At 57.4% G+C, this 14816-nt stretch overlaps 2 protein-coding genes and 1 long non-coding RNA gene across 6 annotated transcripts; 2 read left to right on the forward strand and 1 right to left on the reverse strand.

Annotated features, from left to right (window-relative positions):
• Positions 1 to 3804: 3804 nt before the first annotated feature.
• MRPL38 (mitochondrial ribosomal protein L38) lies at positions 3805 to 8411 on the forward strand. The gene is made up of 9 exons (XM_019981730.2): positions 3805 to 3962; positions 4097 to 4276; positions 5221 to 5355; positions 5435 to 5643; positions 6136 to 6208; positions 6376 to 6421; positions 7321 to 7479; positions 7725 to 7861; positions 8072 to 8411. The coding sequence occupies exons 1-9, from the start codon at positions 3896 to 3898 to the stop codon at positions 8206 to 8208; spliced, it is 1143 nt and encodes a 380-aa protein (XP_019837289.1). The 5' UTR covers positions 3805 to 3895; the 3' UTR covers positions 8209 to 8411.
• LOC139177630 (uncharacterized) lies at positions 5788 to 10094 on the reverse strand. Of its 2 annotated transcripts, none has more exons than XR_011562174.1 (3): positions 9906 to 10094; positions 7189 to 9739; positions 5788 to 6053 (listed from the first exon to the last, which is right to left on the reverse strand). It is a non-coding gene; the product is annotated as an uncharacterized lncRNA (long non-coding RNA). The 2 variants fall into 2 exon arrangements; XR_011562173.1 differs by having other exon boundaries at positions 5788 to 6473.
• TRIM65 (tripartite motif containing 65) lies at positions 9801 to 14807 on the forward strand. 3 transcript variants are annotated; one of them, XM_019981728.2, is made up of 6 exons: positions 9812 to 10269; positions 11251 to 11346; positions 11583 to 11816; positions 11902 to 12076; positions 12216 to 12281; positions 12859 to 14807. In XM_019981728.2, the coding sequence occupies exons 1-6, from the start codon at positions 9874 to 9876 to the stop codon at positions 13536 to 13538; spliced, it is 1647 nt and encodes a 548-aa protein (XP_019837287.2). In that variant the 5' UTR covers positions 9812 to 9873; the 3' UTR covers positions 13539 to 14807. The 3 variants fall into 3 exon arrangements, with proteins under 3 accessions (XP_019837288.2, XP_019837287.2, XP_070630157.1); XM_070774056.1 differs by lacking the exon at positions 9812 to 10269 and adding an exon at positions 10283 to 10527; XM_019981729.2 differs by lacking the exon at positions 12216 to 12281 and having other exon boundaries at positions 9801 to 10269.
• Positions 14808 to 14816: the final 9 nt, after the last annotated feature.

The raw sequence follows: 14816 nt of genomic DNA on the forward strand, positions 1-14816 counted from the left end.
CCTGGCCTGGGCAACTGGGTGCCCATGAAACAGCCACGTAGAGATGTTCCAGGGGCACTGAGTCATTCTGACTCACCCAGTGCCTGGAACTGCTCTGAATCACCGTCCCCAGCATTAAGGTGTGGCGGGTGGCTTGCTCATCCCCTTTTCATTAACGTTCTCCTAGGCCACAGGCGCGGAGAAGGCAATGGCACCTCACTCCAGTACTCTTGCCTGGAAAATCCCATGGATGGAGGAGCCTGGTGGGCTGCAGTCCATGGGGTCGCTAGGAGTCGGACACGACTGATCGACTTCACTTTCACTTTTCACTTTCATGCATTGGAGAAGGAAATGGCAACCCACTCCAGTGTTCTTGTTTGGAGAATCCCAGGGACGGGGGAGCCTGGTGGGCTGCCGTCTATGGGGTCGCACAGGGTCGGACACGACCGAAGCGACTTGGCAGCAGTAGGCCACAGGCGGGAGAAGGCTGCTCACAGGAGTGTTATGTATGTATGTGCTGATCTTTCTTTTTCCCTTCATAATGATAAACAGCTCCTCAAGGTCATAACCTAGATGTTCCCTGCTAGAGAGAGAAATATTGGTAGAGAGTAACAGTGATAAAAGACACCGGTGGGGCTAATACTTCCGGTTTCAAGAGTTATTCATGTTTATTATTTGTTTCAAGTTGACGCAATTGGGAATCCCTGCTTGGGCTTTTGAATTAGAACCCAGTGAACCCCCTCTTAGAAGGTTCTAGGACAGTGAGAGAACAGAATGTTTTTCAAAAGTAAGGAATAATTGGAACTACCCTGTTGGTCCAGTGGTTAAGACTCCCAGCTTCCACTGCAGGGGCATGAGTTTGATCCCTGGTCAGGGAACTAAGATCCCCCATGCTGTGAGGTGTGCCCCCCCCCAAAAAAATGCAGAAATAAATCATCTTTTAAAAGAAAGTAAGGCATAATGGAGAAATAGGAGCTACCTGATTGACCAGCAAGCTCTGTGCCTCTGCCCCTGGAGGTCCCATGAGTCTTCAATTCTAGAGGGCGGGGTGGGGGTTAGAGGCCAGTAGAAGAGGATTCAGAGCAAAAGTAAAAGATAAAATAGCAAAGGAGCCAGGTGTAAACACACAGGACGCTAAGAAGGTAGGAACCCCTGTGTTCCTGGCCTGAGGCATGGTTCTGCTCTGTTTACAGAACCTTTGGCTATACTGTTGATCAGCTGCTGCTGCTGCTAAGTCGCTTCAGTCGTGTCCGACTCTGGGCGACCCTGCAGACGGCAACCCACCAGGCTCCCCCATCCCTGGGATTCTCCAGGCAAGAATACTGGAGTGGGTTGCCATTTCCTCCTCCTGTTGATCAGCAGGATTTCACAAATTAATAAGCAATGACTCCTTCAGGGCAGAACTGGGTCTTACTGGCCTTAACATACAGCAGCTGTGCACTGATGGTGAGTTCAGCTGTTCAGCTGCTATTGATGAAAACCAAATTCAAGGTGTGGCCACTTCCTGCTGGATGAAGAGATCCCTCACACCATTTCTGTGTGAATGTGAGGGTCAAGCTTCTGCTAGTACCAGAGCAATTGAATGGGTCACCAACCCTGGTTGGGACATCAGGGAAGCCTTCCTGGAGGGACAACTTCACTGGATCTAGGAGGTAACTTAGCAACAGGGGGGAGAGGTAAGGAGGGAAAGGCAGAAGGATCAGCACATGCAAAGACCCTGTGCAGGGGAGAAAAGTGCTAAGTAACTGAAAAATGTGAAACCAAGTCCCCGTAAAAACGTGTTCCCTTATAAAGTTTATAATTAATCTCTCAGTCCAAAACTTTATTCCCTTTCCTTTACCTTCTGACCTCAATCCTGTGCTAACTGGACACTAATCAGAGTCAGATGACTAAAACTGCTGCTGTTGATAACATCGTTAATATACTAAGATTGCTACTAGAGATATCACCGTTAATGTGCAAACTGTGTTTCTCCAGGACAAGATGAGGCAAAAGACCCCCTCAAGCCATGGACCACCTGGCTAGAGAGTCGTAAACCAGAAACATCCAGATACCCAAAACTTCAACTAAGAAATGTCATGGGGGGTGGGGTGGGGAAAAAGTCACAAAATGATGACCCCAGCTTCGTTCTAGCCTTAAAAAAAAAAAAAAAACAAACCCTCCGAACTCAAAGACCAAGTTGGGGTAGATCTGAGGCTTGTCTCCCACTCCCCTCCTTGGTGTCTGGCAGTAAGTCTTTACTTTGCCACAAACCAAACCCACTGTCAGAGTCTGGCTCTGCATCATGGGCACACGAGCCCTTTGCTGGGTTACCAAAGGGTTGGTGACATGGAAGCCTGAATTCCAGGACAGAGGAGCCAGAGCAGAAGCCACTCCAGGTCACCTTGGGTATCAAGTTTTATCTTGTTAGAACCGGATCCCAAGAACAACACAACTCTGAAAAGGTTTCAGTTCAGTTGCTCAGTCATGTCTGACCCTTTACAACCCCATGGCCTGCAGCACGCCAGGCTTCCCAGTCCATCACCAACTCTCAGAGCTTGCGCAAACTCATGTCCACCAAGTCGGTGATACCATCCAACCATCTCATAGGGCAGAGGCAAAAAACTGGAGGTAATCAAAAGCTAACACACATACCACAGTTTTGGAGGAGGAAATGACAACCTATTCCATTATTCTTGCCTGGAAAATCACATGGACAGAGGAGCCTGGTGGGCTACAGTCTACCAGGTCGGAAAGAGTCGGACACGACTAAGCAGCTGAGCACACATACCACAGTTTAGTCTTCCCTGGGGGCTCAGACAGTAAAGAATTCACCTGCAAGGCAGGAGACCCAGGCCCCACCCCTGCGTGGGGAAGATCACCTGAAGGAGGAAATGGGAACCCACTCCCGTATTCTTTCCTGGGAAATCCCACGAAGAGAGGACACTGGCAGGCTACAGTCGGTAGGGTCACAAAGTGTAGGGCAGGACTGAGCGACTAACACTTTCATACCACAGGAAATGCTTTATGTTAATTCATTTAATCCTTAACACCCTCTGAGATAAGCACTACTACTACCAACTTTCTTTCCAAATGAGGAAAACTGCAAAGGCAAAGGGAAAGTCACATCCTAGAATATGAACCCAAGCAGGGGGACTCCTGAGTCCCTGCTCACAGCCCCTACTGCTGCTCGTGCTGCTACACCACTGCGGGGCTGAGGACGCCACCTTCAGGAGTTAGATGACCCTTGAGAACAACACGTGTCCGACTTTGCGACGCCATGGACTATCCAGTCCATGGAATTCTCCAGGCCAGAATACTGGAGTGGGTGGCCTTTCCCTTCCCCAGGGGATCTTCCCAACCCATGGATTGAACCCAGTTCTCCCACACTGCAGACGGATTGGATTCTTTACCAGCTGAGCCACCAGGGAAGCCCGAGAACAACACCCAGAGCCCTGCAACGGGCGGACCTTCTCCAGCAGAGGCGGCTACAAGCCCGCCCGACCGCCCCCAGTCTGTGTCGCCCCCTGGTGGCCGACGGCAGGCATGGGGCGGGACCGCTCGCAGGTCCGCCCTGCCTCCCACTGGGTACTTCCGAAGCCGGGGAGCCGGATACCCGCAGCCACCTCCAGCCCGGAAGAGGAGGACTTCGGGCCCAGGACGCGGGGGGCGGGGCTCCCAGGACGCGGGGGGCGGGGCTCCCAGGACGCGGGGGGCGGGGCTCCCAGGACGCGGGGGGCGGGGCTCCCAGGACGCGGGGGGCGGGGCTCCAAGGACGCGGGGGGCGGGGCTCCCAGGACGCGGGGGGCGGGGCTCCCAGGACGCGGGGGGCGGGGCTCCCAGGACGCGGGGGGCGGGACCTGCGCTGTGCGCTCAGGCGCCGCTCCGGCCTCCTCTGCGGGGTCCACAGAGCGGCGGCGCGCCGGCCTGAGGGAAGATGGCGGCACCCTGGTGGCGGGTCGTGCTGAACGGGAGTCGGAATTGGCGGGGCTTCAGCACCTCAGGTGAGGGCTCTGCGGGGTGAGGGGCTCTTGGAGGTCCCCGTCCAGCCGAACCTTGAGGCTCGAGCCGGCTCCCGCTCCGGGTCTCCGCGGGAGCCGGGCCGGGGCCAGCCTGATGTCCTGCTCTCCGCCCGCAGCCGCCCTGAGCCGCCGGGCCGCTCCTCTGGGGCCGATGCCCAACGAGGACATCGACGTGAGCAACCTGGAGCGGCTGAAGAAGTACCGCAGCTTCGACCGCTACCGGCGCCGTGCGGAGCGGGAGGCGCGGGACCCGCACTGGTGGCGAACGTACCGGGAGCATTTCGGAGAAGAGTCAGGTGGGGGTGTCCGGAGCTGGGCGGTGACCCCACCGCCTTGGGACTCGGAGGTTGCGGCGGGGGTGGATTCCGCCAGCTTGGATTCCCCGAGGTTGATGGAGAAGGCCTGCTCACGTTCCTGTGTGCACTGGTGGTGGCTTAGTCCCGCCAGCATTTTTCATATCTTTTGGTCCCCCTCCTTGGAAAATTCTCTTCCTTTATCATTAGATTTCCACCTTTGATGTTTCTACACCGAAAGTCTTTTCCTGACCAACTGCCCCCGTCCCAATTCTGGGTTGGAACGCCCCTCTGTGTTTCTGTAACACTGTTGATGTCGCCTTGGCCACACTGCATCCTGACGCTTCGCTGCTTCCCTCCCAGACTGTGAGCTCTCTAATAACGGGGATCCTGTCTGCCTTGACCACCACTAGATCTCTACACCTGCCACACATGACCAGTACTTTGCTGAGTTAAATTGAAAACCCTGGGGATGGTGACTCAGGGACCCTGCACGGCCAGCTGTGAACAGGCTTGAAGGTGATCCTAGCCATAATTAGGTCACCATCCGTCTGGGTTTCCCATGACCTAGACAAATAATGCTCTGGAGGAGGACATGGCAACCCACTCCAGTATTCTTGCCTGGAGAATCCCATGAACAGAGGAGCCTGCCAGGCTACATACAGTCCATGGGGTCGCACAGATACTACTGAGGTGACCTAGCACGCATGCACGCAGACAGATGTAACCTTGGTTAGGGATTAGAAAACAGAATCTCACGTTGTATCCAGTTTACTTAGTGACTGGAACAAGTCCAGATCTGTGAAGCTGACAGCACAGTATGTTTTAGTCTTGTGAATTAAAGGCTAAGCTTTAGTAGCAGAGTTTGCCCTGTGAAAGGAAAAGTATGGACAGGGAGCTTAGCGAAGCCCTGATGCCACTTTCTCCAACACATCTTCCCTCCGCAGATCCCAAAGACACGGTTGACATTGGCTTGCCTCCACCTAAGGTCTGCCGGACCCAACAGTTGCTGGAACGGAAACGGGTCCTGCGGGAGCTGCGGACCAGTGTGGAGGAGGAGCGGGCCTCTCGCCTCCGCACAGGTAAGCCTTCCTGAGGGAGGGGGTCCTGGGTGTGTCCCTGCCCCCACTCCGCATCCCCACTGGCATCATTCCTTTCCAGCGAGCATCCCCTTGGAGGCCGTGCGAGCCGAGTGGGAGAGAACCTGTGGCCCCTACCACAAGCAGCGTCTGGCCGAATACTATGGCCTCTATCGGGACCTCTTCCATGGGGCCACCTTCGTGCCCCGAGTCCCCCTGCATGTGGCCTATGCCATAGGCGAGGACGACTTGGTACCTGTGTACTATGGCAATGAAGTCACTCCAACTGAGGTAACTGTTGGCCTGTGCCCCTCCCTGCCCTGTGTGCACAGACACATCCCACATGGGGCCAGAGACAGCTCCTTTTTGAAAGCAGTTACAGAGGCGGTTTTTATGGTGGTCAAGGGCACAAGCACATGTCTGTGTAGGCTCACCTGGGGTTTTCTTGTTCTCTGTCTCTTTTTGATTTCCCAGTAAACAACACCATGACAAAGTAATCACAAAGAAGGGAATGTAAAATAAAAAGCTCCATCAGAGTGCCCTCCCAGCCCCTAGCCATTGGCCTTCTTGGGGTTCAGATCTCTGGACAGGCAGCTCAGTAGGGCTCTTTTGATAAGTCTTTGCTCATTTGCCTCTCAAGGGGCTGTCCAGGGTACTTGGTCCAGAATGGGCTCTCCTTTCTCCGAGGCTCCCTCAGGCTCCTGCCCTCCAGAATAAAGGTCTATTTAGAACAGCTTGTCTGTCCCTGATGGGGTGACAGCGCCCTCGTTCTTTCCCCACCAGGCTGCCCAGCCCCCGGAGGTGACCTATGAGGCAGATGAGGGCTCCATGTGGACGCTGCTGCTCACCAACTTGGGTAAGGGTCTGGGGGCTCACGGGGATGTCTGCCTCCCTCATCTCCCTGGGGAGGCCCTGGGGAGCTGGGGGAAGGGCTAGGTGGAAGCTCCAGCCCCAGCTCCTTCCAGGGGAGGAGGAGGGAGGGGGCGGCAATGCCCGCAGTCAGTGGGGTGTATTTGTGTGTAGATGGACACCTGCTGGAACCGGACGCCGAGTACGTGCACTGGCTGGTGTAAGTACTTGGGATCGGGGTGTGGCTCAGCTTTGGAGGAGGTTCCGGCATCCTAGAAAGAGCTGCACTTGAACTTGAGTCTTGGCTCCACCATGGATTAACCACCACCTCCCAGCCCTAGAGGTGGTCCCTCACCTCTGCTTCCTGAGGGTGTCAGGGGCCCTGAAGGATGATCAGGGGCTGACCCAGGGTACAGAAGCAAAGCAGGCGGTGGGTTCCGGCCCCTCCTGCAGGGCCCTCTGTCTCCCTGAACTCATTTCCTCACCTGTGAGACTAGGGTCGTGCCGCCACGTGCCTCAGCCACTCAGGGGCTCAGTGACAAGCAAGTGGGAAAGGAGACCATGAGAGGCCTCTGGCACCCATGGGCTGCCTTTTGTTTGCTCAGCAGCCCTTGGTTCTGAGCACCAGGCCTGGAGGCAGAGGTCATGCACTTTATTCGACTGCAGTTACCACCCTGTGCAGCAGGCCCTCTGGCGAGTTGTACCTGGGGCAGGTACAGTGGCCATCCCAGTGCCAGGCTGGGCAGACACTCCCTGACAAACCCAGAGCCTTCGGGACATCAGGAGAGAAGCCGTCCCAGGTGGCGTGGCTCTCCCGCCTGAGCGGCCCTGCCGCCCCACCAGCCCCCCGGCGCCAGGAAACCAGCTGCTCGAGCTTGCTCTCATCCTGACAGTTCCTGGGGCTCTTGTTGGCCTCTGAGCCCCTACTTTCCCTGCCCCCCACACGTTTGCTCTCCATCTGAGGGTGTACAAAGCTCTTCTTCCTACCTGACTGTGTAGTGGAGATCATCTTAGGGTCCTCCTGGAGAGTTGTAGCAGTCTCTAGGGAGCATTGGGTGGGGATGTTCCTACTGCTGCCTGCGGTGAGTGGCAATTAACAGATGCTTGTTCTCCCTCCAGCACCAACATCCCGGGCAGCAGGGTGGCTGAAGGAGAGGAGACGTGTCCCTACCTGCCCCCCTTTCCTGCCCGAGGCTCCGGCTTCCACCGCTTTGCCTTCCTTCTCTTCAAGCAGGACAAGCCAGTCGACTTCTCTGGGGACACCCGGCCCTCACCCTGGTAATCTGTGCCTCCCCACCCCTGGGCTCAGGCCAGCTTCCCCCTGGGCTCAGGCCAGCTTCCCAGTAATGGGCAGTCTTCCTCAGGTCTCCTCTCTCATCACTTGGGCCTTGAGGCGAGCAGAAGGGTAGTTGTGCTGTGCTAGGCAGACCCGTAGGGGCTTCTCAGCATTGCCTGTGGGACCAGAGGTGGGGTGTGGGGCTCTGGTCCCCCCACAACTCTCAAATGCTCACCTCCTCCTACAGCTACCAGCTTGCCCAGCGGACCTTCCACACTTTTGATTTCTACAAGAAACACCAAGATGCCATGACCCCAGCTGGCCTGGCCTTCTTCCAGTGCCGCTGGGATGACTCAGTCACCCACATCTTCCACCAGCTCCTGGGTAAGGGCAGAGTGGGCAAGGGGGAGGGGGCGGCTGGTCTGAGCGCACAGACCTCCCCTGACATGCCAGGAGAAGCGCCTGCAGGAGAGGGCCAGCAGCAGGCATGCTATTCCTGGGGTGGGCTGGCTGGGCAGTCCCCTGGAGCAGACAGACGGACGGGCTCAGGCCAACAGCAGTCCACACCTGTGTCTCTCCTTCACTCTTCTGCAGACATGCGAGAGCCTGTGTTTGAGTTTGTGCGGCCGCCCCCTTATCACCCTAAGCAGAAGTGCTTCCCTCACCGGCAGCCCCTGCGCTACCTGGACCGATACAGGGACAGTCACGAACCCACCTATGGCTTCTACTGAGTGACTGGAGTGCCCCCCACCTCAAAGAGTGAACGGGGCTTCTCAGGCCACCCTGCCAGGCTCTGCAGGCGGGGGCAGTAGAGGGGCCAAGCAGTGGGGTTCTCCTGCCTAAGGCTGCCCTTCTGCCACCCTCCCAGCAGGCTCAGGGCTTGGGAGGGAAGAAGGCTTAGGGGGTAGGGTTTCCAATAAAGATTTTTGCTGTAGTTGGTCTGGGTTTGTGTTCTGGGCACCCCCTGGTGGAAATCTGTTGCTTTATTGGCTGGCAGAGGGCTGCCTCCCACCCTGGGAGGTGAACCCTCGGCTGTCAGAGGCCCTGTGGTGCAGTGGCTGAAGACAGGTACAGAAGAAACGCAGGTGGTGGCCCTGGCTGCTCCCACAGGCCTCGTGAAAGAAATTTGGCAGCCCTGGGCATTGTCCCCTTGCTGGCTTTCCTCATGCTCCCAGCCTCCATGTGCTTTGAAGGTTTGTCAGGTGGGGCACAGGCAGGTCTCTGGGCACACCGCCCTGCTCAGGGCCCTGGAAGCTCCTGCATGCTTGCTGGGTGGTTAGGGTATCTCTCTTCTCTAAAGGAGAAGACTGCTTAGGAGCCAGTCAAGAGATCAGGAAGAAAAACTATACACATATTAAAAAACAAGACAATATGAGGTTTGCTGCATCGAAGTGAGAGGATGTCCTGCCTCAAAATTAAACCAGCTGGGTCAGAAAGAAAGGAGAGAGTTAACCCTGCCTCTCGCACTGGCCCAGCACACTGCCCCAGGGATGGTGGGCTAGTGGTCAAGACCCCCTCTTGCTCGGCTGCAGGGGAACCAACTCTCTTAAGAAGTGGGGTTCCAGAACAGTTTGGACCTGCAAACCAGGGACTCTCACCGGCACAGTATTCTGATGCAGTTGAAGACTGCTTTGAGTTTCCATTAAAGGGGGTAGGAAGGAACCACTATTTTCTGGTCTCTGTCTCTCGGTAACCAGACATTTCCACCTCACTGTTTACTTTAAAAGAACCAAAATTAGGCATGGCCCAGAGAAGGGAGACACCCTAGTCTGGCAAGTGCTGAAACTCAGCTCAAGGAAAAAAGTGCAGCAGAGCCCCATGGTCCAGAGGGCATTTAATGAGCACCAGCTGTGTGCCCCTTGCTCCTTGCCAGACACTCCCACGTGCTGTCCTGATTCATTTAATGGCCAAACCCCCTGGGAGGTAAATAACGTGTTGTCAGTGTTACTTGTATTAGATTTTCAGATGAGGGCTTCAGAAGAGGTTCTGGTGGAGGCCCTTGGCCAGGAGGAGGCTTGGAAGCCCAACGGCTTTCCCAAGGCTCTAGTCTCCAGAACCTGGGGCCAGATCCCCTGCACGGGAGCTGTTGGACTGAGGATCTCGGGAAGTGGGATGAGGTCCCAGGGTGGGACCAGAGAGAGCTGGACCCCATCTCCCAGGCTGGGCAGTAGAAGGCAGGCAGGAGTACCTCGGAGCCGGAGCCATCGGCGCTGGGCGGAACGGGCGTGCTGCAGCGGGCAGGCGCTGGGAGTGGCGGCTGGTCTGGTCGGTGGGGAAGAAAGGTTGTCATCCCAGCGGGTCCTCGCTCCGCCCGCTCCACCCACACCCCGGCGCCCGCGGTCCCTTTAAGAGGCCCCGGCCTTCCTTCCGCGCGCCCGGGGCCGCCCGCGGCAGCCATGGCCGCGCAGCAGCTGGAGGACAAGCTGACCTGCTCCATCTGCCTGGAGCTCTACAAGGAGCCGGTGACGCTGCTCTGCGGCCACAACTTCTGTGGGGCCTGCATCCGGGACTGGTGGGGCCTCTGCGAGAAGGTGTGCCCCGAGTGCCGGGAGCCCTTCCCGGACGGAGCCGAGCTGCGCCGCAACGTAGCTCTGAGCGGCGTGGTGGAGGAGCTGCGCGCCACGCCCGGCCCCGGCCCCGATCCCAGCCACGGCGCGCGCTGCCCCCGGCACGGCCAGCCGCTCGAGCTCTTCTGCCGCACCGAGGGCCTCTGCGTGTGCTGCGTGTGTACCGTGCGCGAGTGTCGCCTCCACGAGCGGGTGCTGCTGGACGCCGAGCGCCGGGCGCGCGAGGTGACTCGCCGGGGACCCGCACAGCTCTCTGCGCCCGGGCGGGGGCGGGCGGCTTCAGCCGCGGGCTTGGCCCTGTTTTGATTCCGGGTTGAGAGGAGGTGGCAGTCAGGACAGCTTGAATAGAGATGGCAGGGCCGGTGCCGGGTCTAGGGTGAGGATATGGGAGTGAGTAGCCGGGATGGAGTGAGGAGGTCAAGGAGCCGAGTGCTGGAGCACAGACAATCCCTGGAGCTGCTGAGGACGCAGTCAGGACAAGAGGTTACTGCCTTGGGGGCTGAATACAGTGCAGGGGGTGTGGAAGTTTGCCGGGAGGACTAGGTGGTGCAGCTGGACGGCAGAAGCACTGAAGGAGCTAGAACTTGGCTATCGAGAGGGGCAGTGATGCTGGAGTGTGAGGGTAGGACTGTGCGCCCTTGGGGGAGAGTCAGGGTGAACCAGGAAACTCTGCCCTGCCCCTTCCTACCTCCAGCACGTTGTACTGTGCTGGAGGCTCTGTGGCTCGGACCGAGACGCAAGCATTGCACTTGGGAAAATCCAGTGACCTGGCCAAGTTATGAACTTCCCTGACCTGCTTCCTCTTCTGTGAAGTGGGGATAACATGGGTCCCTCACTTCAGGGTGTCGCCGGGAGGAGCAGAAGCAAGACAGGCTCTTGACCGGGTGCAGGGCCCCAAGTCCTAGTGGGGGTGCCGTCCTGCAGTCCTGAGGGTATAGCAGCCGTCTTGCTCGTGTTCAGCCCGAGGTTTCTGTACCACCTGGGCACCACTCTGCTCCCCGCAGGGCAGGGGCTTTGTCCAGGCCTCCCTGGGACCCTGACCCAGTTCCCCCAGGGCTCAGAACCAAGACTGGTGCCCTGTGTGCGGGCCTCACCCGGGTGGCACAAGGGGAGGCTGAGCATCTGCAGGTGCTTGCTGACTGGCTGAGGGGGCTTCACAGCCAGTCCTGGCTCCCTCTTGTCACTTGTCCCCTGATGGGCCCACAGGCCCAGCTGAGAGCCACGCTGGAGGTCACCCAGCAGCAGGCCGCCCAGGCCCAGAGGCAGCTACAGGAGCTGCAGCAGCGAAGCAGCCAGATCCAGGTACCAGGCCTGTCCCCCCGCCACCCCCAACGTGTTCTTGTGCTGTGTCCTTCAGGCGGCCACCGGCAGCCCCTGGGACACTGGGCAGTAGGTGTGAGCCACCTTGAAAATGCCTCCCGGCATCAGGAAATGAAGGGCCGGGGGGTGGGGGGCAGAGAGACCTTGGCTCCCCACCCCTCAGCCCAGTGGGCAGCCCAGGGCCCTAGCTGTCCTCAGCTCCTCCTGTGCCCACCCAGAACTCAGCCTGCACCCTGACCTCCGTGATCTCTGGCAAGTTCAGCTGCTTGCTGCAGGCCCTGGAGATGCGGCGGGTCAGGGCTCTGAGGGACATCAATGTGGCCAAGACCCAGGCCCTGGAGCAGGCCCAGCAGGAGAAACAGCGCCTGCAGGGCCACCTGGAGGCCGTGTCCTTCTGTGATCGAAGGATTCGCCACCTCCTAGAGCATCTGGATGACTGGACCTTCCTCCAGGTACCAGACCTCAGGGAGGCGGGCCGGGGGGCCGGTGCGCCTGCCCTTTGTACCCAGGCTTACTGCAGCTGTCCCCTGCGCTCAGGAATCACAGCAACTGGTGCCCCCAGGCCCTCTCGGGCCACTGACTCTCCCACAGTGGGACGAAGATCAGCAGCTGGGCGGCCTGAAGGAGTCACTGAGCCAGCTGTGTGCCCTCCTCCTGGAAGAGGGGGCTCACTCCGGAGTACCAACCGAAGCCGCTGACTTGGGCTCTGTGGGTAAGGCTGATCCCAGACCTCTGCCTGCCCCTCTGGGCCCAGCTGTCCCTCCCACTGGGAGTGGGAAAGGAGTCAGTGGCCTGGCCCCCCATGAGCGCTCCTCCTGATGACTCCCCTAAACCCCTGCTTTGCTCCGTAGAGTCCCCAGGTCCCCTGGCACCAGTCCTGAGCCCAGTGTGTCCACTGAGGAGGAGACTCTGGCAGAGTAAGAAGGCCTAGAGCACACGTGTGTCTGCACCTGTGTGAGCATATGTGTGTGAGTGCATTGTATGCACACGTGGGTATGTGTGTGTTCATGTGTGCACTGTGAGCACATGTGTGTGTCCCTCTGTATGTGTCGGGGGGCACCTACTCTTTCCTGACTATTCTGTCCAGGAAACCTGTTTCACGCCCCTCCCTGGGGCCGGCCTGGCCCCGCCCCCCCATGTACCTGTTGCAGGGTGCACACCTCTTACACATGCTGCGAGTGTAGTGTTTAAGGAGATTCTGGGTGCACGAACCTGGGATCGACCACGATTCTTCCACTCACTATGAAGTTAGCTTTCTGAACCTCAGTTTTCTCATCTGTGAAATGAGGCCGATGGAAGGTTCCACCTCAGGGGTCGCGTGGAGGATCAGATGCTGAGAGGATGTCCGCGTTTGCTCAGCTTCCAGTGACCCCCGCAGATATCTGGGGGTCCGTCGATGGAAGTTCAGTTGCTGTCTGTCCCCTCTGACAACAGAGTGATGGCTAGACGCAGGCACCCTTGCTCAATCACCTTCCATCTGCCTCTGCCCAACAGATTATCGCAACCTGACCTTCGACCCTGTCAGCGCCAACCGCCACCTCTACCTGTCCCAGCAGGACCAGCGGGTAAAGCACCTTCTAAAGCCCCGGGGCCCAGACGGGCCCGGCAGCTTCGAGCTCTGGCAGGTGCAGTGTGCCCAGAGCTTCCAGGCTGGGCAACACTACTGGGAGGTGCGTGCGTCCAGCCACTCGGTGACGCTGGGCGTCGCCTACTCAGAACTGACGAGGCGCAGGCAGGGGCCCCACACGGACAACATCGGCCGCGGGCCCAGCTCCTGGGGGCTCTGCATTCAGGAGGACTGCACCCAGGCCTGGCACGACGGGAAGGCCCAGCGCCTCCCAGTCGTGTCGGGGCGGCTCCTGGGCGTGGATTTGAACCTGGCCTCTGGCTGCCTCACCTTCTACAGCCTGGAACCCAAGACCCAACCCCTGCACACCTTCCATGCCATCTTCACCCGGCCCCTCTACCCCATTTTCTGGCTCCTCGAGGGTCGGACCCTGACCTTGTGCCATCAGCCCGAGGCCACCCTTCCTCCAGGGCTCCAGGAAGAGGCCTCGGGGCTCAGCGGAGGAAGGCAGGGGACAAGTGCCACCCCGGTGGCCAGGTGCCACCATTCCCATGGGCCCCAGAACCGCCCCAGCTGCTCCCCTGGGGACCTGAGGCCACAGCTCTAGTGGGACCAGTTGTTGGCTGGAAGACCAGCTCAGGAGCTGGCTGGGCCACTTGGAGAGAGGTGGGAGGAAGCCTCCAAACTGGAGTTCACCTTCCCCTCCTCTCTGAAGGGGGCGAGCCTCAAGGGAGGAAGATGGGAGCCCAGTTCTAGGGCTGCCTGGACCTCAGAGACCAGCGCAGTGCCCAGGTCTTGCAGGAGCGCACGTGCAGAGCAGGACACACCATAGCGGGACAGAGTCACTTATAGGGCAACACCAGTTTACCTCCTACCAAGACAGTGTAGACCTCGGAACAGAGGATTCCTAGAGGCAGTCTTGAGAAGGTTGATTTTTATCTTCTCCCTCCTCATCTCTTTTCTATTTTCCTTCACATTTTGGTATATTTTCATCTTCTCTTTTACTTTGTACGTCCTGTGCTCATATTCTATAAACAATTGTGTTTTTCTGCATCTTTTATTTAACATAAGCATTTTCCACATTGTTCAAATTTTCTCCCTGAATGACGCAACATAAATGGTCATCCTAATGACAAAGCCAAATTCTAATCAGAATTTATTTACCCATTATTGGACTTCAAAATGTTTTATTTGGGGGCTATAAAAATATGGCCGTGATGACTTTTTGGGAGGAGGCCACACCCTGCAGCATGTGGGATCTTAGTTTCCCCAACCAGGGATCAAACCCTTGCCCCCTACAGTGGAGAGTCGGAGTCTTAACCACTGGGCCAGGGAAGTCTTGAGATGACGATTTTTGAGCCGGAAGTTTTGGCCATATTTATTACCCTGTACGTGGGCTGCATTCCCTACAGAGGAGTCACTCAACAGAGACACAATGGAGACTTGAAGATTTTATTCTTATACAAGGGACCGAAATGAAGAAACCTTGCATCAGGCCAACTGACTCCTGCCCCCCAGGCCGCCAGCCAATCGTCACGGCAGAGCCTCAGCTGCCATCATTCTCCCCTCATCCCTACCCAGGTTGTGGGCATCAAGTGTAGGTGCCAGCACAGCTCCCGCTCCTTTGATTTTGGATTTTGCCATTCAGAACATGTTTCCCTGCAGGTCCTTGTACATGTTTTATCTTGTGTTTCTGGAGATGAGGGTGCTGGGTCATTGGGGAGCAGTAATTTTGTACAAGAAAGTGCTTCTTGATCAGGGTAGTGGTCCCAAGGGTGTCTGCTTTCTAATTTTTTACACTGTACATGCATGTTTTATAGACTCGTGTGTATTTGACAATAAAAACTTTTTTAGAAAAGAATAACATGCAAAAACACTCCAAAAA

Source organism: Bos indicus, chromosome 19 (genome assembly GCF_029378745.1).
Source record: "Bos indicus isolate NIAB-ARS_2022 breed Sahiwal x Tharparkar chromosome 19, NIAB-ARS_B.indTharparkar_mat_pri_1.0, whole genome shotgun sequence".
NCBI lineage: Eukaryota > Metazoa > Chordata > Mammalia > Artiodactyla > Bovidae > Bos > Bos indicus.